This window comes from Xenopus tropicalis, chromosome 2, assembly GCF_000004195.4.
Source record: "Xenopus tropicalis strain Nigerian chromosome 2, UCB_Xtro_10.0, whole genome shotgun sequence".
In the NCBI taxonomy this organism is placed as follows: Eukaryota; Metazoa; Chordata; class Amphibia; order Anura; family Pipidae; genus Xenopus; species Xenopus tropicalis.
Window position 1 is genome coordinate 7,138,721 of NC_030678.2, and position 26,175 is coordinate 7,164,895.

The 26,175-nt window shown below is 47.3% G+C and overlaps 1 protein-coding gene across 3 annotated transcripts in view; it reads right to left on the reverse strand.

Annotated features, from left to right (window-relative positions):
• The window catches only part of dusp27 (dual specificity phosphatase 27, atypical), a 54,149-nt gene extending 28,338 nt beyond the window's left edge, over nt 1-25,811 (reverse strand). The window contains exons 1-2 of one of the 3 annotated variants that reach the window (XM_031896450.1): nt 25,774-25,811; nt 10,780-10,923 (exon numbers count right to left, since the gene is read on the reverse strand). In XM_031896450.1, the coding sequence (XP_031752310.1) occupies nt 10,780-10,889 (110 nt within the window). In that variant the 5' untranslated portion in view covers nt 10,890-10,923; nt 25,774-25,811. Of the gene's footprint in view, nt 1-10,779; nt 10,924-14,865; nt 15,074-25,720; nt 25,741-25,773 lie in introns of those variants that run through there. The other 2 variants (XM_031896452.1, XM_031896449.1) reach the window with 2 other exon arrangements.
• Nucleotides 25,812-26,175: the final 364 nt, after the last annotated feature.

Below are 26,175 nucleotides of genomic sequence, written 5' to 3' on the forward strand. Positions count from 1 at the left end.
CTATAATAAGTTATTTACATTAATCATTTCTATCCAATCAGCGCCCAGTAGCACCATCAGGTTCTGATCATGTGATTTTCACTAGGGTTGCACCAAATCCAGGATTCAGTTTGGGATTCGGCCATTTTCAGCAGGATTGGGATTCAGTCGCCAGTCCTTAAAATCATGTGATATTTTGTCACTTAAACCCCCCCCCCCAACCCTCCTGAAACTGCTTCAGTTACAGACAGCATTGGGCAGAGCCGGGGGTTTGATCAGGGGCAATATGAGTTATGGTGTAAAAGATGGCAGGCTGATGTCTGTGGCCATAGTTTTATGGTATCTCTCTGTACAGGCTATGAGCAAACTTAGGGGGCTGTTCCTGCTGAATTGTGCTTAGTACAGGGGAATCCCTATGTGCCATAGTTTTATGGTATCTCTCTGTACAGGCTATGAGCAAACTTAGGGGGCTGTTCCTGCTGAATTGTGCTTAGTACAGGGGAATCCCTATGTGCCATAGTTTTATGGTATCTCTCTGTACAGGCTATGAGCAAACTTAGGGGGCTGTTCCTGCTGAATTGTGCTTAGTACAGGGGAATCCCTATGTGCCATAGTTTTATGGTATCTCTCTGTACAGGCTATGAGCAAACTTAGGGGGCTGTTCCTGCTGAATTGTGCTTAGTACAGGGGAATCCCTATGTGCCATAGTTTTATGGTATCTCTCTGTACAGGCTATGGGCAAACTTAGGGGGCTGTTCCTGCTGAATTGTGCTTAGTACAGGGGAATCCCTATGTGCCATAGTTTTATGGTATCTCTCTGTACAGGCTATGGGCAAACTTAGGGGGCTGTTCCTGCTGAATTGTGCTTAGTATAGGGGAATCCCTATGTGCCATAGTTTTATGGTATCTCTCTGTACAGGCTATGAGCAAACTTAGGGGCTGTTCCTGCTGAATTGTGCTTAGTACTGGGGAATCCCTATGTTGCTATAGGTTTATGGTATCTCTCTGTACAGGCTATGAGCAAACTTAGGGGGCTGTTCCTGCTGAATTGTGCTTAGTACTGGGGAATCCCTATGTTGCTATAGGTTTATGGTATCTCTCTGTACAGATATCACTAAACCTAAAAATGCTTTGTAATCTATTTAAAATTAGAATACATCATATTTGAGTATTTACAGTGAATAATAACTATGGGGAAGGTAAAGTTGCCCTTTAATATAGCTGAGAAATGTAGTTCTACCTCGGGAACATGTCTGCCTCTGAAGGGATAATGAGTTTATCCCAGACTGACCCCTAACGAGTGGAGATACCACACTGCCGATTTCTGTATCATCAAGATAATGGGCACGAGGGACAGGATAATAGCGACACACCACAGATAATGGGGGCTTCGTGCTTAACCCTTTCCCTGCTGCGTGAGCAGGTTCAACCCTCTGGGCACTTTCATTCATTGGCACCGACTATAGGAAAACTTCCAAATCAAATTCATAAATTATACTGTATAAGGGATTAACTTTCTGCTATTGAAAGTTCTTATTTATGTATTTTCCTGTACTTGCCGGATATCAAACCTTGGTGTCTGTCTGCACCACTAATAATGGCACTTACCAGCTATAGTAGGAAGCCACCCAGATTTGGCTGGGATATTCCCACTACTCACAGCTTTACTACTGCCTTCCTATTGTCTAACTGCAATCCATTCACTGTCAGTGTCCCAGGCATCTAGTAAATACACTGGGATAATAGCCTCTGGGAAGGGACTGGGGCTGTGGGATAGCAGGTATAGTAGGGAGAGATGGTGCCTATAGTAGCAGTGGGGGGGATAATAGCCTCTGGGAAGGGACTGGGGCTGTGGGATAGCAGGTATAGTAGGGAGAGATGGTGCCTATAGTAGCAGTGGGATAATAGCCTCTGGGAAGGGACTGGGGCTGTGGGATAGCAGGTATAGTAGGGAGAGATGGTGCCTATAGTAGCAGTGGGGGGATAATAGCCTCTGGGAAGGGACTGGGGCTGTGGGATAGCAGGTATAGTAGGGAGAGATGGTGCCTATAGTAGCAGTGGGGGGATAATAGCCTCTGGGAAGGAACTGGGGCTGTGGGATAGCAGGTATAGTAGGGAGAGATGGTGCCTATAGTAGCAGTGGGATAATAGCCTCTGGGAAGGGACTGGGGCTGTGGGATAGCAGGTATAGTAGGGAGAGATGGTGCCTATAGTAGCAGTGGGGGGATAATAGCCTCTGGGAAGGGACTGGGGCTGTGGGATAGCAGGTATAGTAGGGAGAGATGGTGCCTATAGTAGCAGTGGGATAATAGCCTCTGGGAAGGGACTGGGGCTGTGGGATAGCAGGTATAGTAGGGAGAGATGGTGCCTATAGTAGCAGTGGGGGGATAATAGCCTCTGGGAAGGGACTGGGGCTGTGGGATAGCAGGTATAGTAGGGAGAGATGGTGCCTATAGTAGCAGTGGGGGGATAATAGCCTCTGGGAAGGGACTGGGGCTGTGGGATAGCAGGTATAGTAGGGAGAGATGGTGCCTATAGTAGCAGTGGGGGGATAATAGCCTCTGGGAAGGGACTGGGGCTGTGGGATAGCAGGTATAGTAGGGAGAGATGGTGCCTATAGTAGCAGTGGGGGGATAATAGCCTCTGGGAAGGGACTGGGGCTGTGGGATAGCAGGTATAGTAGGGAGAGATGGTGCCTATAGTAGCAGTGGGATAATAGCCTCTGGGAAGGGACTGGGGCTGTGGGATAGCAGGTATAGTAGGGAGAGATGGTGCCTATAGTAGCAGTGGGGGGATAATAGCCTCTGGGAAGGGACTGGGGCTGTGGGATAGCAGGTATAGTAGGGAGAGATGGTGCCTATAGTAGCAGTGGGATAATAGCCTCTGGGAAGGGACTGGGGCTGTGGGATAGCAGGTATAGTAGGGAGAGATGGTGCCTATAGTAGCAGTGGGGGGATAATAGCCTCTGGGAAGGGACTGGGGCTGTGGGATAGCAGGTATAGTAGGGAGAGATGGTGCCTATAGTAGCAGTGAGGGGATAATAGCCTCTGGGAAGGGACTGGGGCTGTGGGATAGCAGGTATAGTAGGGAGAGATGGTGTCTATAGTAGCAGTGGGGGATAATAGCCTCTGGGAAGGGACTGGGGCTGTGGGATAGCAGGTATAGTAGGGAGAGATGGTGCCTATAGTAGCAGTGGGGGGATAATAACCTCTGGGAAGGGACTGTGGCTGTGGGATAGCAGGTATAGTAGGGAGAGATGGTGCCTATAGTAGCAGTGGGGGGATAATAGCCTCTGGGAAGGGACTGGGGCTGGGGGATAGCAGGGATAGTAGGGGGATGAGTAGGTATAGTAGGGGGATGAGTAGGTATAGTAGGGGGATGAGTAGGGATAGTAGGGGATGAGTAGGGATAGTAGGGGGATGAGTAGGGATAGTAGGGGGATGAGTAGGGATAGTAGGGGGATGAGTAGGGATAGTAGGGGGATGAGTAGGTATAGTAGGGGGATGAGTAGGGATAGTAGGGGGATGAGTAGGGATAGTAGGGGGTGAGTAGGGATAGTAGGGGGTGAGTAGGTATAGTAGGGGGATGAGTAGGGATAGTAGGGGGTGAGTAGGGATAGTAGGGGGTGAGTAGGGATAGTAGGGGGTGAGTAGGGATAGTAGGGGGTGAGTAGGTATAGTAGGGGGATGAGTAGGGATAGTAGGGGGTGAGTAGGGATAGTAGGGGTGAGTAGGTATAGTAGGGGATGAGTAGGGATAGTAGGGGGTGAGTAGGGATAGTAGGGGGTGAGTAGGGATAGTAGGGGGTGAGTAGGGATAGTAGGGGGGTGAGTAGGGATAGTAGGGGGTGAGTAGGGATAGTAGGGGGGTGAGTAGGGATAGTAGGGGGTGAGTAGGGATAGTAGGGGGGTGAGTAGGGATAGTAGGGGGGTGAGTAGGGATAGTAGGGGGATGAGTAGGGATAGTAGGGGGTGAGTAGGGATAGTAGGGGGTGAGTAGGGATAGTAGGGGGGTGAGTGGGGTGAGTAGGGATAGTAGGGGGGTTAGTAGGGGGGTGAGTAGGGATAGTAGGGGGTGAGTAGGGATAGTAGGGGGTGAGTAGGGATAGTAGGGGGGTGAGTAGGGATAGTAGGGGGTGAGTAGGTATAGTAGGGGGTGAGTAGGGATAGTAGGGGGTGAGTAGGGATAGTAGGAGGTGAGTAGGGATAGTAGGGGGGTGAGTAGGGATAGTAGGGGGTGAGTAGGGATAGTAGGGGGTGAGTAGGGATAGTAGGGGGTGAGTAGGTATAGTAGGGGGGTGAGTAGGGATAGTAGGGGGTGAGTAGGGATAGTAGGGGGTGAGTAGGGATAGTAGGGGGTGAGTAGGGATAGTAGGGGGTGAGTAGGGATAGTAGGGGGTGAGTAGGGATAGTAGGGGGGTGAGTAGGGATAGTAGGGGGTGAGTAGGGATAGTAGGGGGTGAGTAGGGATAGTAGGGGGTGAGTAGGGATAGTAGGGGGTGAGTAGGGATAGTAGGGGGGTGAGTAGGGATAGTAGGGGGGTGAGTAGGGATAGTAGGGGGGTGAGTAGGGATAGTAGGGGGTGAGTAGGGATAGTAGGGGGTGAGTAGGGATAGTAGGGGGGTGAGTAGGGATAGTAGGGGGTGAGTAGGGATAGTAGGGGGTGAGTAGGGATAGTAGGGGGGTGAGTAGGGATAGTAGGGGGTGAGTAGGGATAGTAGGGGGTGAGTAGGGATAGTAGGGGGTGAGTAGGGATAGTAGGGGGTGAGTAGGGATAGTAGGGGGGTGAGTAGGGATAGTAGGGGGTGAGTAGGGATAGTAGGGGGGTGAGTAGGGATAGTAGGGGGTGAGTAGGGATAGTAGGGGGTGAGTAGGGATAGTAGGGGGTGAGTAGGGATAGTAGGGGGATGAGTAGGTGCCAGTCAGTTATTTTGCAGTTCTAGAATTCTAGATGCAAATAAAGAAGTTGTTTAGATATTTAAATAAATGCAAATAAATATGGAAATTTCTGAGCTACAATTTATATTCATGAATAATATTTCCTGTGCAAGTGAATGGGAATTAGGGTAATTAGGGAATATTTTTACATACTTTTGCATATATAATCAGCAGGAATAATTGCATATGTTTTGCATATGTAATTCAGGTTTCTCACTCTCAGTACATTGCGCTCTCCCCAAGTGATAATGAGGCCCCGCGACTCCTCCTGCCCGGGGGGGGGGGATACTGGGGGCTGTAGTTAGGGGATGCCAAGGGTTAATTCAGTTTACAAGAAAGGTTACTAACAATTATTCCAGTTTAAAATACATTTATAAATGAATATGGTATAATAATAAGGGGGGATTCAACCCCCCCGAGCCTGTACAGAGAGATACCATACAACTATGGCACATAGGGATTCCCCTGTACTAAGCACAATTCAGCAGGAACAGCCCCCTAAGTTTGCTCATAGCCTGTACAGAGAGATACCATAAAACTATGGCACATAGGGATTCCCCTGTAATAAGCACAATTCAGCAGGAACAGCCCCCTAAGTTTGCTCATAGCCTGTACAGAGAGATACCATAAAACTATGGCACATAGGGATTCCCCCTGTACTAAGCACAATTCAGCAGGAACAGCCCCCTAAGTTTGCTCATAGCCTGTACAGAGAGATACCATAAAACTATGGCACATAGGGATTCCCCTGTACTAAGCACAATTCAGCAGGAACAGCCCCCTAAGTTTGCTCATAGCCTGTACAGAGAGATACCATAAAACTATGGCACATAGGGATTCCCCTGTACTAAGCACAATTCAGCAGGAACAGCCCCCTAAGTTTGCTCATAGCCTGTACAGAGAGATACCATAAAACTAATGAGTACTAATAGCAGAGGTGCAACTGGAAGCAGACAGACAGGACTGTACCACTAGTCTGTACTGCAGGACCCATAGGCAGAGCACATAACATTCCCTTTAGCGCTGCCGGCAACTTTGTTTCTGTACAGTTCCACCTTTAGCCACTAGAGGGCCTCTGTGTGCGTAGATTAACAAAACACCCCATTAACGATATGATCCCAAATCCAGTAATAGATGTAATGTACACGTTACTGAGTGGGATTTATACCCCATCAATATTCTCAGCAATTAAAAATAAATTTAATAACATATATTCTTATTTTGTGTCTATTTTATGCAAGTTTATAACATATAGGTTCCCCCCCGACATTGCCAGTGTCGGACTGGGATTCAAAATGGACCCTGGCATTCCCAGTACCCAGAGGCCCAAACAGCCCCCCAGCCCAATCTTATAGCAGCCCCTCTGGCATTTGCCAGACCCCACTGATTGCCAGTCCCGCCCGGGCCAACTCTTACTAATACCCTAGGCCTGGGGCCACAGAAAGGGGCTTGGGGGCCAACTCTGCTTGTTCTGAATTTCACTCCACTCATTGGTTTCTGTGCTGCTGAGATCCAGCCGCACAAAGGGGTACTAAGTGCCTCCCCTGGGGCAACAGGAGCCCATACTTATGCAGCCTGTGCCAACATAACCATGCCCGGGAGTAATATCCTGAGCGACTGAATGCCATAAGGGTTACCTGCGTTTAACTCTATCCTGTATTTATCTGACAGGGTTAAAGTGCTCTTTAAATACCCTTCCCCTGATTCCCCCTCCCGAGGGGATCTACCGGCAACTTGATCAACAGATGGAGCCCAGAACGTTAGTGCCAATGGGGCACTTGATTCGGATTCGCATTGGATAACCTATAAGAGCCAATCAGCTGTTTGCATTCAAAGAGGTGACCAGTAAATGCTGCACTCTGATTGGTTCCTATATCTACTGGGGCATTTCCGACTGCTCCATTTTTTCGGTCCAGTTTTTTTGCAGTTGATTATGGGATAAAACCCCAAATCCGAATAAAAAAATGCCCGTCTGAGACCTGACGAGATCATGTAGAGATCAGCGGCCCATGTTCCTTTAACAACTGAAGATCTTTCTTTGCTTCGTGGATTTAGAGATTATTGCATGGGGGGGGGCATTAGATCCCATGAACCCCCCCCCTTAGTGTGACTTGTATGACATTTACCTATTGGGCGTAGGTGCAAGTGAGCCGACACACATGGCAAAGCTACTTAGAAATAATAGAAATTGGCTCGTAAAATAGGACAGTATCCCTTTAAATCAGTGGACTCTGATTGGAAGGATTCCATTTCTGTCATGGCTCCTATATTAAGTGCAAGTCACGTACCAAATTTAGATTGTGAGCCGCGCTGGGAGGGGCCGTGACTGAGCCTGAGACGCTCTGCCCGCAGCTTCACTCAATCCGCCAGTATAACAGCCGGAATATACAGAATAATACCCACAGCCAAATTTAAAGTGACACTGACAGATTTAAAAATATAACAGCTCAGCTTTCTCGATTCCCTTGTTGGTTAGGAAATTGTCAGTGTCACTTTAATTGTCACCCCCACGCGGTTGCCCTTACAGGAGACATTTTTGAAATGGATTAGGTGCAAGGGTTTTTGCTGCATAAGCACCAGCCGTTTAATCATAAACCCCCTGGAACACTGGGTCAGTGCCGTACGGGGACTAACAAGCCGGGCTCCTAAGGACGACGTGGGTGTTTGTGCCATCACCTTGAGGCGCAGTAGTGTATACAAACAGAAAATAATTCCCAGCACCACATTAGGCAGTCACATGGTACAGCATTTGTTATGTGTGCCGTGCATCATTTTGCACCTTAATAACCTGCAAAAAAATGAAAGGAAACCAAGAGATTTCACTGTTTGCTGCGACTCATGAACAAAAGCAGAGAAACTATTACACTTAGGGCGAGATGGGATAAGAGGAGCCAAAGAGCCGCTCATAATGCGAGACAAGCAATAAATACAGAAAGTACCCACCTGCCTAATGCTACACACATAGCGCTGCCTTAAACCTGAAATAAAGCTTTTAGCCATGACTTTGGGAATTATGGGCGGAGTCATGCAAATGGCTCTGTGGCAAACTAGGCCCCCCCGAATCTGAACAGACCAATCAGAGATAAATACAACTATCTTGCTTTCTGCTTCTATAACGCCTCCGTTAGCATTGCCAGATGGGAGTTATACATGCAAATATGTCCCAACGTGAATCTGCATAATTCTTGCATATGTAATTAGCTGCACACACAGGGCTCTCGTAACTAAGGGCAGCAAGTGGGAGAAACAGATCCTTGCACCCTGGTTAAGGCAGTGTCGGCGCCGCCTTTGGGTCTATTAACCATGACTTGGGGCCACGGCGCAGTGTGCGTCGCTCTAAGATGCCTGGGAATCCTACGAATTACTTCATTTTTTCAATATTGTGCAACAATGGCAGCCGCAACTTCCCAAGGACAAGAGGCAACATGTGAGGCGGCAGAACCTCAACCCGAGACAAAGGGGCTGGAATGACTAGAACCAGCAATCACCTGGGCACCAATGAAAAACCTCCCCTTGCTAAATAGGGAATTGTGTGCGACTCCTGCCCTCTGCCCCCAATCTCCCAAGGAATGAATCCCACTAACAAATGGGAAAAAATACAAATAAATTCCAGCTAAAAGGTAATTAACAACATGTCTTAAAGGGATACTATCACCAGAATAAGAGGTAGAGGTCTGACCTTGCTACTTTACATGACAAAACCTACAGCAGCCCCGAGCCAACACCATTAGCCATTGATATATATCCCTTTCATGCTGTGGGGCTATTGTAGCCTTTAATTCCTTCCCACAAAGCTTTCAAGTGATTCCTTCTATTCCCGGGGTCAAGGGGAAGTTTTCCCTATTTGCTCTCTCGTCGTATCTCCTTAGTATCTATCAGCGGGGCCGCGTAGCCGTGTCACATTATTACTATATTGTTTGGCTGTGGCGGTGGCTCTGACCTGTAGGAAAGGGAAACTTGGCCTTTGCAAAAGATTATTTTTTGCTATATAATAAAGGGATTGTCGTATAATAATACAGCCCAGTGTATTAACTATAGTCAGCATTCTGTTGCCGTGACAAGGGCACAACCCACTTGCAGCAGGATTGGTGGCTTCCAAGGGGGGGGGTATAAAAATGCCACATGGTTTAAATGCCATTTTGTATCCTCTCGCTAATGTCACCTTCTCTAATTAGATCATTAGGGCATGAGTAGCCATGTGGAATTATGGGATTTCATTATTACCCTTTATAAACCTGCCCAAATACATGTGTATATGTTAGCGGATCTCTTGGGAGGTTCCAGCCAATAATGTGCCTACCAGGTGAGGGTTTAGACAGGTGGAAGGTCAAACGTCAATGATTGCCCCTCCCCCCTTTGGTGATTTCATAGTGTTTCCCTATGGAGGCCGATCCCTCCCATACAGGGGTCACCAGAGGGGAGTCACTTGGCCACCGGTTTGTCCAGCCCTGTTCTCACTCATTGGCTATATACGTTGGTACTCTGGCTACGGGTTGGTCTAATACTCTCTTTATTTTGGTTCTTTACTCCTACATTTGCTACACATGGACCCTCAGCCCAAAAAGTCCCTTAATTAAGTGCCACTAAGTCAAACTATGGTCATTACTCTCTATAGCGACCTATATCTACACAAGCCAGCAGCCACCAAACTATTGGGTTTCCCCTTGGGGACCATGAACCCTGCCATCTCACCTATGGCGGCCGATCCCTCCCATACAGGAGTCACCAGAGGGGAGTCACTTGGCCACTGGTTTGTTCAGCCCTGTTCTAATGCACTCATTGGCTATATATGTTGGTCTAATACTCTCTTTATTTTGGTTCTTTACCTCTAAATTTGCTACACATGGACCCTCAGCCCAAAAAAAGTCCCTTAATTAAGTGCCACTAAGTCAAACCATGGTCATTACTCTCTATAGCGACCTACACACTTTATACCTACCCAAGCCAGCAGCCACCAAACTATTGGGTTTCCCTCAGGGACCATGAACCCTGCCATCTCATCTGGACCAGTCTAATATATTTATATACAGTCTTCTGGCTCAACAGCAACCTCTGTCTGTAGGGTAAGTTGTTTTGTTTTGGCTTCCAAGCCAAGATTACTAGCCAAGAACCAGCAGCTCATTCATAATGACCTGTGAGCATTAAGGTCCCCATACAAGGGCCAATTCTAGCTGCTGATATGGGTCCCTTAGCCCGTGTATGGGCACTACTGACGGGCCTGCCGGCCCGGCCGGAAATTGACCAGATCTCGATCGGGCAGGTTAAAAAATCTAGTCGGATCAGGGACCGCATCTGCTGCCCCATTGCCGCCAATATAATTCATTCATTTGGCCCCAGGGCCAAACGATCAAATTAGCCTGCACGCTCCCCGTTATCGCCCACCCATAGGTGGGGATATTGGGTGAAGATCCGCTCGCTTGGCGATCTTGCCAAGCGAGCAAATCTTAACGTGTATGGGGACCTTTACAATGACACCTTGGGGGCAATTTTAACTAAAACAAGTGACATTTAACCTTCCAACCCCTTGAGGCCATCAAACAGAGGCACTGGACCTGCAATAAGACGTTTGTAATTCTGTCCAATACTAATAAATGATCATCTTATTAAACCATGTGATTGGTTGCTATGGGTTACAAGACCTAGGTATACTTGTTATTACATTACCCTACTGACGGTTAATACATGTCCCTTTCCAATAACCTCTGGGAACCAATTAGGCTCTTGCCTCTCCGTTGCACCTTTGCAATAAAAGGGCTAGTATTAAAGGCAAAGTCATACCTCTTTATCTACACAGACTGGCATGTTATGGCTACCAGCTCCCAGGGACAGAGTATTAGCCGGGGTGGGAAATCTTTATTAACTACCTGCTGGGAGACGGGCTGCGTAGGTAGTGAGCCTGCACCGCTCTGACGTCTTCGTCTGCACCTTCATCAGGAACCACTTGTTCGCCCTCCTGATCTTGACCGGTTGCCATGGTGATCTGCTTTCGATGGATGCGAGCGTTGCAGCTGTAAATGGAAAAAAAAGGTGCGACAGGGCTCAGAACTTGTCAGCGAAATGACCAAGAGCCAAACGGACGACCCTATTGGCCCCCGTCAGATTCAGAGGGGATCTGTAGTGTCAGGGGGTGCAACCGTTGTACCCAATACCCCTTCTACTTTAATACTAAAATTATTATTATCATAAGTCGCTTTTATCAGAGAAATATTACTGCCGTAGGCTCCTTACTGTATACCAGCCGGCACAGAGCATAGCAACGACAAAATAGATTTGTAAAAAAAAATAAAGAATTGCAATACAGGTATGGGATCCCTTATCCGGAAACCCGTTTTGGAAAGCCCATCTCCCATAGACTCCATTATAAGCAAATAATTCTAATTTTTAAAAATGATTCCCTTTTCTCTGTAATAATAAAACAGTACCTGTACTTGATCCCAACTAAGATATAATTACCCCTTATTGGGGCAGAACAGTCCTATTGGGTTTATTTAATGGTTAAATGATTCCCTTTTCTCTGTAATAATAAAACAGTACCTGTACTTGATCCCAACTAAGATATAATTACCCCTTATTGGGGGCAGAACAGCCCTATTGGGTTTATTTCATGGTTAAATGATTCCCTTTTCTCTGTAATAATAAAACAGTACCTGTACTTGATCCCAACTAAGATATAATTACCCCTTATTGGGGCAGAACAGCCCTATTGGGTTTATTTAATGGTTAAATGATTCCCTTTTCTCTGTAATAATAAAACAGTACCTGTACTTGATCCCAACTAAGATATAATTACCCCTTATTGGGGGCAGAACAGTCCTATTGGGTTTATTTAATGGTTAAATGATTCCCTTTTCTCTGTAATAATAAAACAGTACCTGTACTTGATCCCAACTAAGATATAATTACCCCTTATTGGGGGCAGAACAGCCCTATTGGGTTTATTTCATGGTTAAATGATTCCCTTTTCTCTGTAATAATAAAACAGTACCTGTACTTGATCCCAACTAAGATATAATTACCCCTTATTGGGGCAGAACAGCCCTATTGGGTTTATTTAATGGTTAAATGATTCCCCTTTCTCTGTAATAATAAAACAGTACCTGTACTTGATCCCAACTAAGATATAATTACCCCTTATTGGGGCAGAACAGCCCTATTGGGTTTATTTCATGGTTAAATGATTCCCTTTTCTCTGTAATAATAAAACAGTACCTGTACTTGATCCCAACTAAGATATAATTACCCCTTATTGGGGGCAGAACAGCCCTATTGGGTTTATTAAATATTTGAATGATTTATTTAGGAGACCCAAATTACGGAAAGACCCCTTATCCGGAAAACCCCAGGTCCGAGCATTCTGGATAACAGGTCCCATACCTGTACTAATAAATAAAAACAGCATTTTATTCACAAAAACGCCTCTCTGAGCTCCCAAATACAGATTTGAGATTAGAATACAATTAACCAAAAGCAGAGTAGACATTGGTCGGTTTGTCAGTTGGACATGACGTATATGGAGCTGCTTTTTGGTTCCTAATGTCGATATTGTTCTGGCCGTTGGCCCTAATAAACCGACCAATAGAACCGTGGCCCCACAGTGTATGGCTATTTGTATGGTCCGTGCCCGCGGGGCAATTGGTTTGATAATGGAGAGTATCAGTGAGTCTATGGCCGTCTCTATGGGCCCCAGTGCAGCACAGAGTGAAGCCTAATGTGCCCCTCCCTGGGGCAAAACTGACACTTCCAAACCAATCAGACCCTGTGTTTCTCTCTCCTTGCAATGCTTTATTAGTGAGGGGATTGGGACTCCAGCGCTCAGGGACCACAGGAAGGAGTATCAGATATGGGGCCCCTCCGGCACCAAGCACAGCAGGAATTTGCCCCCACGGCCCCATGGTACCAGCCTTATAGAAAGCTCAGGGGGAGCAGCAGAATAATTGGACCCTCAGTAGCACATAATGAGCTGCTCAGCCAATACCATTTGTACCACTATCAGCAAATACCCCAATCCCCTGCTCCATCAGCAAAATACCCCCATCCCCTGCTCCATCAGCAAAATACCCCCATCCCCTGCTCCATCAGCAAAATACCCCCATCCCCTGCTCCATCAGCAAAATACCCCCATCCCCTGCTCCATCAGCAAAATACCCCAATCCCCTGCTCCATCAGCAAAATACCCCCATCCCCTGCTCCATCAGCAAAATACCCCAATCCCCTGCTCCATCAGCAAAATACCCCCATCCCCTGCTCCATCAGCAAAATACCCCCATCCCCTGCTCTATCAGCAAAATACCCCCATCCCCTGCTCCAGAGACCCCCTTCTCCCTCTCACATTGCCAGAGCAGCAGAGACGGCTGTGGGCTTAGCACTCTCTCTGCATTCCCTGCTGGATCCTTAAATGCACTGACTTAGCTTAACCCCCACCAGTGTAGGCTAAGGATCTGATGAGCCCCTGGGTGGGAAATATAAGGGAAGGAGACTATGAGGGCCAAAACTCTGCCACTGCAAAGTCAGCAGCTTCTATCAACTCAGGGACGGGCGCCTGGAAATGGCTCTCAGTTGGATATATTGTGCCCCAGTGCTGTGCCGTATACTCTGAGCAGCAGAGAGAAGGTTGGATCAGCAGATCCAGGGGATCCAGTGGCTCCCAAACTACTATGGATCGGGGATTAACTCATTGCTGGCGTCCTATATACTCCATGGCACTATAACAAGATACAGCTGTGTAACTACAGTACAGCCGGGGGAGAGAAACAGGGACCCGGCAGGCACCTTTCCTCCTGTAGGGGGCGATGTGATTATACCCCCTATACCCTTTTAATGTAAGTTAAAGAGATGGGAGAGATTATCGGCCAATACTAGAGACTGCACGGCCGCTGCATACAATATTATTGTACAATTTGTGCACAAAGCAGAGAAATCACCAGCGCTCCGTCTGACCCACTTATATGTTGGGTTGTAGTTACAGTACATAGGGATATAGTGGCAAAGACTGAAAAATGACTCATAATGATCCGCTCTGGATAGTAATGAGACCTGATTGCAAGTTCCCCTTGAGAGAGAAGGGAAATCCCAGACTGGGTGATTCCCTCCCAAATGGCAGGGGGTTTAGTTGCTGATTTAGTTGATTTTGCTCCAATAATTCCCACTTGGCTCCCAGTTGCTCTGTAGGAAGGGATAATCCCTCTCAGAATCTGCTTCTTCTAATAAATTCCTTCCCGTCTCCATAACAGAACCCTATTGGCCCCTGGTCCAACACTGTGCTGTTATTACCAATAATAAGTATTTATTACGTTTCAGTAGATCAGTATATATAATAGCAGGAAGGTATATACACACAAGCCATATACATGCAAGCAGGTCCGAACTGAGACCCAAAATAGACCATGGCATTCCCAGTACGGCCCAATAAATAGTGACTACTAAAGGGATCCCCTCTTGTATAAAGGCAGAGTGAAGTTACCCTTTAAAAGCTTCAGTCTGTACTGTAAGGCAGCGGTGTTGGACTGGGTGTCCGAGGCCCATCAGGGCTGTTACCCCAGGGGCCCCCACACTTAAGGGACCCTACTTCCTGGGCACTTACCCCCCACCAGCCCCATTCCCCTACCCCCGACGTGCATCTAGACTAACATTGGCACAATGGGGGGAGCCGACAGTACTTACAGGGCTGGGGCCCAACAGGTTTTTCCCAGTGTCCCGCCGGCCCAGTCCGACCCAGTTTAAGGCAGCAGTGTAGGTAAATAGGACTTATTACACAGTATTCAGGCCTGTGAGTGCCAGAGACAGATGGGATTGGCTGTCAGAATGAAAATCAGGGCCCTATTCCCAAACAAGAGCCCCAAATCACTATAAAATACATCATTATCTGTACCCCGGCCCCCCCCCCGGGCACAATCACCCCCACTCAGTGCCAGCAGCTTTGCTATAGGAATAATAAGAGACAAACAAGTTACCTGGGAAGGGAATGGAGAGCGTCTCGGTGCTGTCTCACACACTCACACTGGGAGGGGAGGTCTCACCAAATCCCCTTCCTAAATTTAGCAGCAGTCTCACCCCCAGCGGCGGCTGATAATGTGTCCCAGAAAGGAATGTCAGGGCTGGGAATGATCCACTTGGCCAGAAGCCCCCTTCACCTGTTGCTGAACTACAAACGGGGTAGCCTGGGAAATGTAGTCCGACAGATGCCCCAGAGACATTCCTGCCCCGCAGAAAGGGAAGGTGTTAGCTCTATAGGCTGGCATCGTTTCATATAATTTGTTGCAATAAAAAACCAGAAATCTGTCTGCTTGCGACTACTGAAACAATGTAGTGCAGCAACTTCTCTTCCCAGACTGCTACATTGTTTCAGGCATCAGAACCAGCAGTGCAGAGAAAATAAAGAGCCAGACGGGTACTTCCATGTCCTCTTGTCCTGCCCTGTATTCAGAGTGCGATTTATTACCATAAATATATATATATGGGCACCAACATGGGCACTAATTATATCATTTACCAAGTGCAGAGCAGGGTGCAAAATGCAAAAAAAGGGGTGCCACCCCCACATGTTTTTTTCCCCACTTTTCTGGGTTGCTGTGGGTCAGTTTGCCCCCCCAGGGGCAGCAGGGAGAAGCCATTGAATCCTGGGTGGGCAGTCGTCTCTGGGTCTCTGGGCTAATGAAGAGTAATTAGCAGCGGCCGAGCCCATAGCATCTCTTGGCAACACAATGGCCTGTATGTACCAAGCAGTGCAAAGTCATGTTGGGTTTGTTTGTGCTTCCCAGGCCTCCGTGCCCCCCACACTGACAGCACAGGGAGTATTGTAGTTATAAATAGCCCCCAAGTACTGTCCAACCCCCCACCATTTGGCAAACAGCCACTTATGTGAGGTGCTTATAGCCAGACCCTGACATGCAGCCTGTTACCCCCCTCTGCTCTGGATCTGCCCCCTGTGTCATTTCCCACAAACTGCCCCCCAACAGATACCCCTGTCCCCTAGCCCCCCCCCAGAACAATAAATCAGAGGTTGCTCTGACCATTTGCTGGGTTTGGATGTGGATTTGTCAGGCTTGATGTTGTGGGGCCCCTATAGGTGCAAGGTGTTTGGATCTGCCCCCCCCCCCTGTATCCACTCGCTACATTGCACCCCCAGTACCCAGCAGTGCATTGCACAGAACCCCGGGAAAGTCTATTTCCTAATGCCCCTTGTTCTGCAGCTCCCACTGTCTTTTCACCCAAGGGGCACCAATTGACCAAAGGGGCACCAATTTACCCAAGGGGCACCCATTTACCCAAGGGGCACCAATTAACTCAGGGGGCACCAGTTTACCCAAGGGGCACCAATTAACACAGGGAGCACCCATTTACCCAAGGGGCACCAATTAACTCAGGGGGCACCAGTTTACCCAAGGGGCACCAATTAACCCAGGGAGCACCCATTTACCCAAGGGGCACCCATTTACCCAAGGGGCACCAATTTACCCAAGGGGCACCAATTAACTCAAGGGGCACCAATTTACCCAAGGGGCACCAATTAACTCAAGGGGCACCAGTTTACCCAAGGGGCACCAATTTACCCAAGGGGTACTAATTAACCCAGGGGGCACCAATTTACCCAATCAGTTATAATTAACCCCCAAGTACTGTCCATCCCCCAACATTTGGCAAACAGCCACTTGTGAGGTCCTTATAGCCAGACCCTGACATGCAGCCTGTTACCCCCCTCTGCCCCCTGTGTCAATTACCACAAACTGCCCCCCAACAGATACCCCTGTCCCCCCACCCCCAGAACAGTAAATCAGAGGTTGGTCTGTCCAATTTACCCAAAAGGCACCAATTAACCCAAGGGGCACCAATTTACCCAAGCAGCACCAAGTTACCCAAGGGGCACCAATTAACCCAAGGGGCACCAATTAACTCAAGGGACACCAGTTTACCCAAGGGGCACCAATTAACCCAGGGAGCACCCATTTACCCAAGGGGCACCAATTTACCCAAGGGGCACCAATTAACTCAAGGGGCACCAGTTTACCCAAGGGGCACCAATTAACCCAGGGAGCACCCATTTACCCAAGGGGCACCAATTTACCCAAGGGGCACCAATTAACCCAGGGAGCACCCATTTACCCAAGGGGCACCAATTTACCCAAGGGGCACCCATTTACCCAAGGGGCACTAATTTACCCAAGGGGCACCAATTTACCCAAGGGGCACTAATTTACCCAAGGGGCACCAATTTACCCAAGGGGCACCCATTTACCCAAGGGGCACTAATTTACCCAAGGGGCACTAATTTACCCAAGGGGCACCAATTAACCCAGGGGCACCAATTTACCAAAGAGGCACCAATTCAGCCATGACTCTACCGCCCTGTGATTGCTCAGTCTCAGCCTAATTCCACCGCCCAATGACAGCGCAGTATAACTAAATCAGGAATGTACCATTGTGTTGAGTTGGAGAAACATGCCAACGGGGTGATGGGCACAAATTCTGCACAAGAACAGGCAGCACCACAGACACAGACAGTTTATAATGTGCCCCTATCACCCCGTTAGCAACACTATGCTTTGGTTGCACAGATTTAGTTAACAATAGCTAGAAAGAATCAGATTTTATATTGTTATTCTAGGAGAGGCTGAGGATGCTGGGAAGTGTAGTTTAGCAAGGGACAGGCAGTAACTGTTAGGGCACCTCTATGGGCACCTCTATGGGGCACACAGTGACCCCTCCCAGCAGGAGCAGGATGATATAAATAAATCCATTTCAGAGACCCAAATACCCATGGGAGTGGGTGGGCGTTACTGTGGGGGGGGGGGAACCCTATGGTGAGAGAGGGACATACAGATTGATACAATGAGTAAAACCTATCATTCCGGCAGGATGGAGGCTACAGCAGCGCAGCCGGGAATGGATATCGGCACAACGACGGCTCTGCCCCCATCATCTAAATCTCATTCCCCGGCAACCAATGCGCCAATCATTCCTTCCCTGAATTGCTCCATTGCACTATGATAAGTATGGGGATCCCTCTGTCTCTACCCCCTGGCTCTGGGTGGCCTATAGAGTGCAGCTGCTACTCTTATACTGACACACAGGCCAACAATGGCCACTAGCCAAAGTGGCAGCGAGCAGATGGTTCAGCTCCTGTTCATTTTCAGCTGCAATGAGACCTTTCATCCTGCCATGATATTTATGGGGCACGTTTTATCTCTAAATGACACTGTTACACAGCAAATAATTCCCTCTGCCATTTAACCTTTTATTCTTGTACCGACAAATGTATTTGTAGCTGTAATATTGGTGTGTAGGCGCCATCTCAGTGCCTTGTGCCTGAGTCTGAGCTTTCAGCCAGCGCTACCCATTAGAACTGCTTTCAGCTAACCTATTGTTTCTCCTACTCCCATGTAACTGGAGGAGTCCCAAGCCGGACTTGGATTTCTTACTATTGAGTGCTATTCTGATACCTACTGGGAGCTGCTATCTTGCTCCCTTCCCATTGGTTCTGCTGATCGGCTGCTGGGGGTGAGGGGGGGGGGATATCACTCCAACTTGCAGCGCAGCAGTAAAGTGTGCCTGAGTCTGAGCTTTCAGCCAGCGCTACACATTAGAACTGCTTTCAGCTAACCTATTGTTTCTCCTACTCCCATGTAACTGTTGGTAGGATCATAGGCGGAGGATGACTTTTTTGTTTGGGGAGGCTAAAGATGGCCCATACACAGACTGACCTACAGCTAAGGCTGATGCCACATGCAGCGTAGGGCTGATTTTTTTGGCAAGCGGAAAAAAGCTTGCCGAAAATTCAGCCCTACGTCTGCTACTTGTGCCTGCACCCGAATGAATGGAATACGCTCGGGTGCAGGCACATGTAGCCGATATACGTATGAAAACGCAAGACTTTGCATTCTCGCTCGTTTTCGTGCATATATCGGCTACATGTGCCTGCACCCGAGCGTATCCCATTCATTCGGGTGCAGGCACAAGTAGCAGGCGTAGGGCTGAATTTTCGGCAAGCTTTTTTCCGCTTGCCAAAAAAATCAGCCCTACGCTGCATGTGGCATCAGCCTAATGTGACACTTAGTGGATTCACTGCTGGTGTAAAAAATTAACCTCCCAACTACCTCTTGCCGTTCCCACTGATTCCCAGGGATACTGTGCAAAAGTGCGGGTGGGGGGGATTTTTTTAACCCTAAAATGCTTAGGATGTAAAAGCATTCATACGTGCACTTCTGTTAGGGGTTCTCTATACATTTGTGTTCAGTTAGGTTAAAGGGGTAGTTCACCTTTAAAGGAACAGTAACACCAAAAAATTAAAGTGTATAAAAGTAATTACAATATAATGTACTGTTGCCCTGCATTGCTACAACTGGTGTGTTTGCCTCAGAAAGACTACTATAGTTTATATAAGTAAGATGCTGTGTAGCCCCGGGGGCAGCCATTCAAAGGAGAAAAGGCACAGGCACATAGCAGATAACAGATAAACCCCCATTATATGGGACTTATCTACTAGTTATCTGCTATGTAACCTGTGCCTTTTCTCCTTTTTTCCAGCTTGAATGGCTGCCCCCGGGGCTACACAGCGGGGTATTTATATAAACTATAGTAGGGTTTCTGTAGCAAACACCCCAGCTGTACCGGTGCAGGAATGGCTGCCCCCGGGGCTACACAGCGGGATATTTATATAAACTATAGTAGGGTTTCTGTAGCAAACACCCCAGCTGTACCAGTGCAGGAATGGCTGCCCCCGGGGCTACACAGCGGGGTATTTATATAAACTATAGTAGGGTTTCTGTAGCAAACACCCCAGCTGTACCAGTGCAGGAACGGCTGCCCCCGGGGCTACACAGCAGGGTATTTATATAAACTATAGTAGGGTTTCTGTAGCAAACACCCCAGCTGTACCAGTGCAGGAATGGCTGCCCCCGGGGCTACACAGCGGGGTATTTATATAAACTATAGTAGGGTTTCTGTAGCAAACACCCCAGCTGTACCAGTGCAGGAATGGCTGCCCCCGGGGCTACACAGCGGGGTATTTATATAAACTATAGTAGGGTTTCTGTAGCAAACACCCCAGTTGTACCAGTGCAGGAATGGCTGCCCCCGGGGCTACACAGCGGGGTATTTATATAAACTATAGTAGGGTTTCTGTAGCAAACACCCCAGTTGTACCAGTGCAGGAATGGCTGCCCCCGGGGCTACACAGCGGGGTATTTATATAAACTATAGTAGGGTTTCTGTAGCAAACACCCCAGCTGTACCAGTGCAGGAATGGCTGCCCCCGGGGTTACACAGCGGGGTATTTATATAAACTATAGTAGGGTTTCTGTAGCAAACACCCCAGCTGTACCAGTGCAGGAATGGCTGCCCCCGGGGCTACACAGCAGGGTATTTATATAAACTATAGTAGGGTTTCTGTAGCAAACACCCCAGCTGTACCAGTGCAGGAATGGCTGCCCCCGGGGCTACACAGCGGGGTATTTATATAAACTATAGTAGGGTTTCTGTAGCAAACACCCCAGCTGTACCAGTGCAGGAATGGCTGCCCCCGGGGTTACACAGCGGGGTATTTATATAAACTATAGTAGGGTTTCTGTAGCAAACACCCCAGCTGTACCAGTGCAGGAATGGCTGCCCCCGGGGCTACACAGCAGGGTATTTATATAAACTATAGTAGGGTTTCTGTAGCAAACACCCCAGCTGTACCAGTGCAGGAATGGCTGCCCCCGGGGCTACACAGCGGGGTATTTATATAAACTATAGTAGGGTTTCTGTAGCAAACACCCCAGCTGTACCAGTGCAGGAATGGCTGCCCCCGGGGCTACACAGCGGGGTATTTATATAAACTATAGTAGGGTTTCTGTAGCAAACACCCCAGCTGTACCAGTGCAGGAATGGCTGCCCCCGGGGCTACACAGCGGGGTATTTATATAAACTATAGTAGGGTTTCTGTAGCAAACACCCCAGCTGTACCAGTGCAGGAACGGCTGCCCCCGGGGCTACACAGCGGGGTATTTATATAAACTATAGTAGGGTTTCTGTAGCAAACACCCCAGCTGTACCAGTGCAGGAATGGCTGCCCCCGGGGCTACACAGCGGGGTATTTATATAAACTATAGTAGGGTTTCTGTAGCAAACACCCCAGCTGTACCAGTGCAGGAATGGCTGCCCCCAGGGCTACACAGCGGGGTATTTATATAAACTATAGTAGGGTTTCTGTAGCAAACACCCCAGCTGTACCAGTGCAGGAACGGCTGCCCCCGGGGCTACACAGCAGCTTATTTATATAGTAGCTTTTCTGTAGCAAAAACACCAGTTTTTTGCAGAGCAACAGCACATTATATTTTAATTACTTTAAAACACTTTAATTTTTTGATGTTACTGTTCCTTTAAATTAACTTTTAATATGATGTAGACACTGATATTCTGAGACAATTTGCAATTGGTCCTCTTTTATTTTTAATGGTTTTTCGGTTATTTAGCTTTTTGTTCAGCAGCTCTCCATTTGGTATTTCAGCAGCTATCTGGTTGCTAGGGTCTTATATACCAGGTAGTGGTTTAAACAAGAGATGGGAATATGAATAGTTAAGGGGCCTGCATGGAAAAATAAAACTTTAGCTTCACAGAGCAATACTTTTTGGTCAGTGACCCTCATTTGAAAGCTGGAAAGAGGCAGAAGCAAAAGGCAAATTATTCAAAAACTATATAAAATTAACTAGGAAGACCAATTGCAAAGTTGCTAGGAATAGGCCATTCTATAATATACTACAAGTTAACTTAAAAGTGAACCTCCCCATTAGATGTGTTTAAGTTAGCTTTATAGAAAGTGAGGCAGCAGGTACTGACATCCCAGGCACATTATATACAGCGAGACACAGTCTATATATACAAAACCAGCACATTATATGCCATGAGGAGCAGTGGGTACAGATGGCAGATATTCAGGCCCTGGCACTATAACACTGGCACTGATACACAGCATTGGCCCCACTGTAACTTACTATAAATGAACAAAAAATAGAATGTGCAAAAAACCATAACAAATATATAAAAACACAATGAGCTTTGTCACGGGGGAAAAATTAACTTACCCTCCATCTGTTAGGGTAGGGGATATTATAAATGTCAGATGACAAAAAACAATTTAATTTCAGCTAGTGGGTCAGCCTTTAGAACATATACAGTATAGTACCTGTGTATAGTGCCCTGTGTATAGTGCCCTGTGTATAGTGCCCTGTGTATAGTGCCTGGGTATAGTACCTGTGTATAGTGCCTGGGTATAGTACCTGTGTATAGTACCTGGGTATAGTACCTGTGTATAGTACCTGGGTATAGTACCTGTGTATAGTGCCTGGGTATAGTACCTGTGTATAGTACCTGTGTATAGTACCTGTGTATAGTGCCTGGGTATAGTGCCTGTGTATAGTACCTGGGTATAGTACCTGTGTATAGTACCTGTGTATAGTACCTGTGTATAGTGCCTGGGTATAGTGCCTGTGTATAGTACCTGGGTATAGTACCTGTGTATAGTACCTGTGTATAGTACCTGTGTATAGTGCCTGGGTATAGTACCTGTGTATAGTGCCTGGGTATAGTACCTGTGTATAGTACCTGGGTATAGTACCTGTGTATAGTACCTGTGTATAGTACCTGTGTATAGTGCCTGGGTATAGTACCTGGGTATAGTGCCCTGTGTATAGTGCCTGGGTATAGTACCTGTGTATAGTGCCCTGTGTATAGTGCCTGGGTATAGTGCCTGTGTATAGTGCCTGTGTATAGTGCCTGTGTATAGTACCTGTGTATAGTACCTGTGTATAGTGCCTGGGTATAGTGCCTGTGTATAGTGCCTGTGTATAGTGCCTGTGTATAGTACCCGTGTATAGTACCCGTGTATAGTGCCTGGGTATAGTGCCTGTGTATAGTGCCTGTGTATAGTGCCTGGGTATAGTGCCTGTGTATAGTACCTGTGTATAGTACCTGTGTATAGTACCTGTGTATAGTGCCTGGGTATAGTGCCTGTGTATAGTACCCGTGTATAGTACCCGTGTATAGTGCCTGGGTATAGTGCCTGTGTATAGTGCCTGTGTATAGTGCCTGGGTATAGTGCCTGTGTATAGTGCCTGTGTATAGTACCCGTGTATAGTACCTGTGTATAGTACCTGTGTATAGTACCTGTGTATAGTGCCTGGGTATAGTGCCTGTGTATAGTGCCTGTGTATAGTGCCTGTGTATAGTACCCGTGTATAGTGCCTGGGTATAGTGCCTGGGTATAGTGCCTGTGTATAGTGCCTGTGTATAGTACCCGTGTATAGTACCTGTGTATAGTACCTGTGTATAGTACCTGTGTATAGTGCCTGGGTATAGTGCCTGTGTATAGTGCCTGTGTATAGTGCCTGTGTATAGTACCCGTGTATAGTGCCTGGGTATAGTGCCTGTGTATAGTGCCTGTGTATAGTGCCTGTGTATAGTACCTGGGTATAGTACCCGTGTATAGTGCCTGGGTATAGTGCCTGTGTATAGTGCCTGTGTATAGTGCCTGGGTATAGTGCCTGTGTATAGTACCTGTGTATAGTACCTGTGTATAGTACCTGTGTATAGTGCCTGGGTATAGTGCCTGTGTATAGTACCCGTGTATAGTACCCGTGTATAGTGCCTGGGTATAGTGCCTGTGTATAGTGCCTGTGTATAGTGCCTGGGTATAGTGCCTGTGTATAGTACCTGTGTATAGTACCTGTGTATAGTGCCTGTGTATAGTGCCTGTGTATAGTGCCTGTGTATAGTACCCGTGTATAGTACCCGTGTATAGTGCCTGGGTATAGTGCCTGTGTATAGTGCCTGTGTATAGTGCCTGGGTATAGTGCCTGTGTATAGTGCCTGTGTATAGTACCCGTGTATAGTACCTGTGTATAGTACCTGTGTATAGTGCCTGGGTATAGTGCCTGTGTATAGTGCCTGGGTATAGTACCTGGGTATAGTACCTGTTTATAGTGCTTGCGTATAGTGCCTGGGTATAGTGCCTGTGTATAGTGCCTGGGTATAGTACCTGTGTATAGTACCTGTGTATAGTACCTGTGTATAGTGCCTGGGTATAGTGCCTGTGTATAGTACCTGGGTATAGTACCTGTGTATAGTACCTGTGTATAGTACCTGTGTATAGTGCCTGGGTATAGTGCCTGTGTATAGTACCTGGGTATAGTACCTGTGTATAGTACCTGTGTATAGTACCTGTGTATAGTGCCTGGGTATAGTACCTGTGTATAGTGCCTGGGTATAGTACCTGTGTATAGTACCTGGGTATAGTACCTGTGTATAGTACCTGTGTATAGTACCTGTGTATAGTGCCTGGGTATAGTACCTGGGTATAGTGCCCTGTGTATAGTGCCTGGGTATAGTACCTGTGTATAGTGCCCTGTGTATAGTGCCTGGGTATAGTGCCTGTGTATAGTGCCTGTGTATAGTGCCTGTGTATAGTACCTGTGTATAGTACCTGTGTATAGTGCCTGGGTATAGTGCCTGTGTATAGTGCCTGTGTATAGTGCCTGTGTATAGTACCCGTGTATAGTACCCGTGTATAGTGCCTGGGTATAGTGCCTGTGTATAGTGCCTGTGTATAGTGCCTGGGTATAGTGCCTGTGTATAGTACCTGTGTATAGTACCTGTGTATAGTACCTGTGTATAGTGCCTGGGTATAGTGCCTGTGTATAGTACCCGTGTATAGTACCCGTGTATAGTGCCTGGGTATAGTGCCTGTGTATAGTGCCTGTGTATAGTGCCTGGGTATAGTGCCTGTGTATAGTGCCTGTGTATAGTACCCGTGTATAGTACCTGTGTATAGTACCTGTGTATAGTACCTGTGTATAGTGCCTGGGTATAGTGCCTGTGTATAGTGCCTGTGTATAGTGCCTGTGTATAGTACCCGTGTATAGTGCCTGGGTATAGTGCCTGGGTATAGTGCCTGTGTATAGTGCCTGTGTATAGTACCCGTGTATAGTACCTGTGTATAGTACCTGTGTATAGTACCTGTGTATAGTGCCTGGGTATAGTGCCTGTGTATAGTGCCTGTGTATAGTGCCTGTGTATAGTACCCGTGTATAGTGCCTGGGTATAGTGCCTGTGTATAGTGCCTGTGTATAGTGCCTGTGTATAGTACCTGGGTATAGTACCCGTGTATAGTGCCTGGGTATAGTGCCTGTGTATAGTGCCTGTGTATAGTGCCTGGGTATAGTGCCTGTGTATAGTACCTGTGTATAGTACCTGTGTATAGTACCTGTGTATAGTGCCTGGGTATAGTGCCTGTGTATAGTACCCGTGTATAGTACCCGTGTATAGTGCCTGGGTATAGTGCCTGTGTATAGTGCCTGTGTATAGTGCCTGGGTATAGTGCCTGTGTATAGTACCTGTGTATAGTACCTGTGTATAGTGCCTGTGTATAGTGCCTGTGTATAGTGCCTGTGTATAGTACCCGTGTATAGTACCCGTGTATAGTGCCTGGGTATAGTGCCTGTGTATAGTGCCTGTGTATAGTGCCTGGGTATAGTGCCTGTGTATAGTGCCTGTGTATAGTACCCGTGTATAGTACCTGTGTATAGTACCTGTGTATAGTGCCTGGGTATAGTGCCTGTGTATAGTGCCTGGGTATAGTGCCTGGGTATAGTACCTGTTTATAGTGCTTGCGTATAGTGCCTGGGTATAGTGCCTGTGTATAGTACCTGTGTATAGTACCTGTGTATAGTGCCTGGGTATAGTACCTGTGTATAGTACCTGGGTATAGTACCTGGGTATAGTGCCTGGGTATAGTACCTGGGTATAGTGCCTGTGTATAGTGCCTGGGTATAGTACCTGTGGGATGAAAACTGCAGCAAAGTTCAAAGCTGGCTCATGGGTAAACTTACAGTCTGCAGATTCTTCTTTTTTAAGTCTTCATTTCTGCAGTTTGCAAAATTTCCCGATCCCTGTCTGCATCTGTGTCTTGATTGGTCAATTTTACTGTCTGTCAAGAAAGCTGTGCTCTGACTGGAGAATATGCAAGAAGAAAGATCCAATCAGAGCACAGCTGATTAGAGCAGAACCCGGAGCTTGCAGGGACAGGAGAAGATTTGCAGGACAGCACAGAAACGGAGCCAGGTTTTTTTATTTTTTTATTTTTAGGGTGCCAGAGCAGGTTTGGGGAGGCTTAGCCTCCCCAAGCCTTATTGAAAATCCGCCTATGGGTAGGATCCAAGTCACACAATACAGGGTTTCTCCTGCTTGGGTGCTATTCTCCTATCTACCACTAGGGGAGTACATTTGTCAAT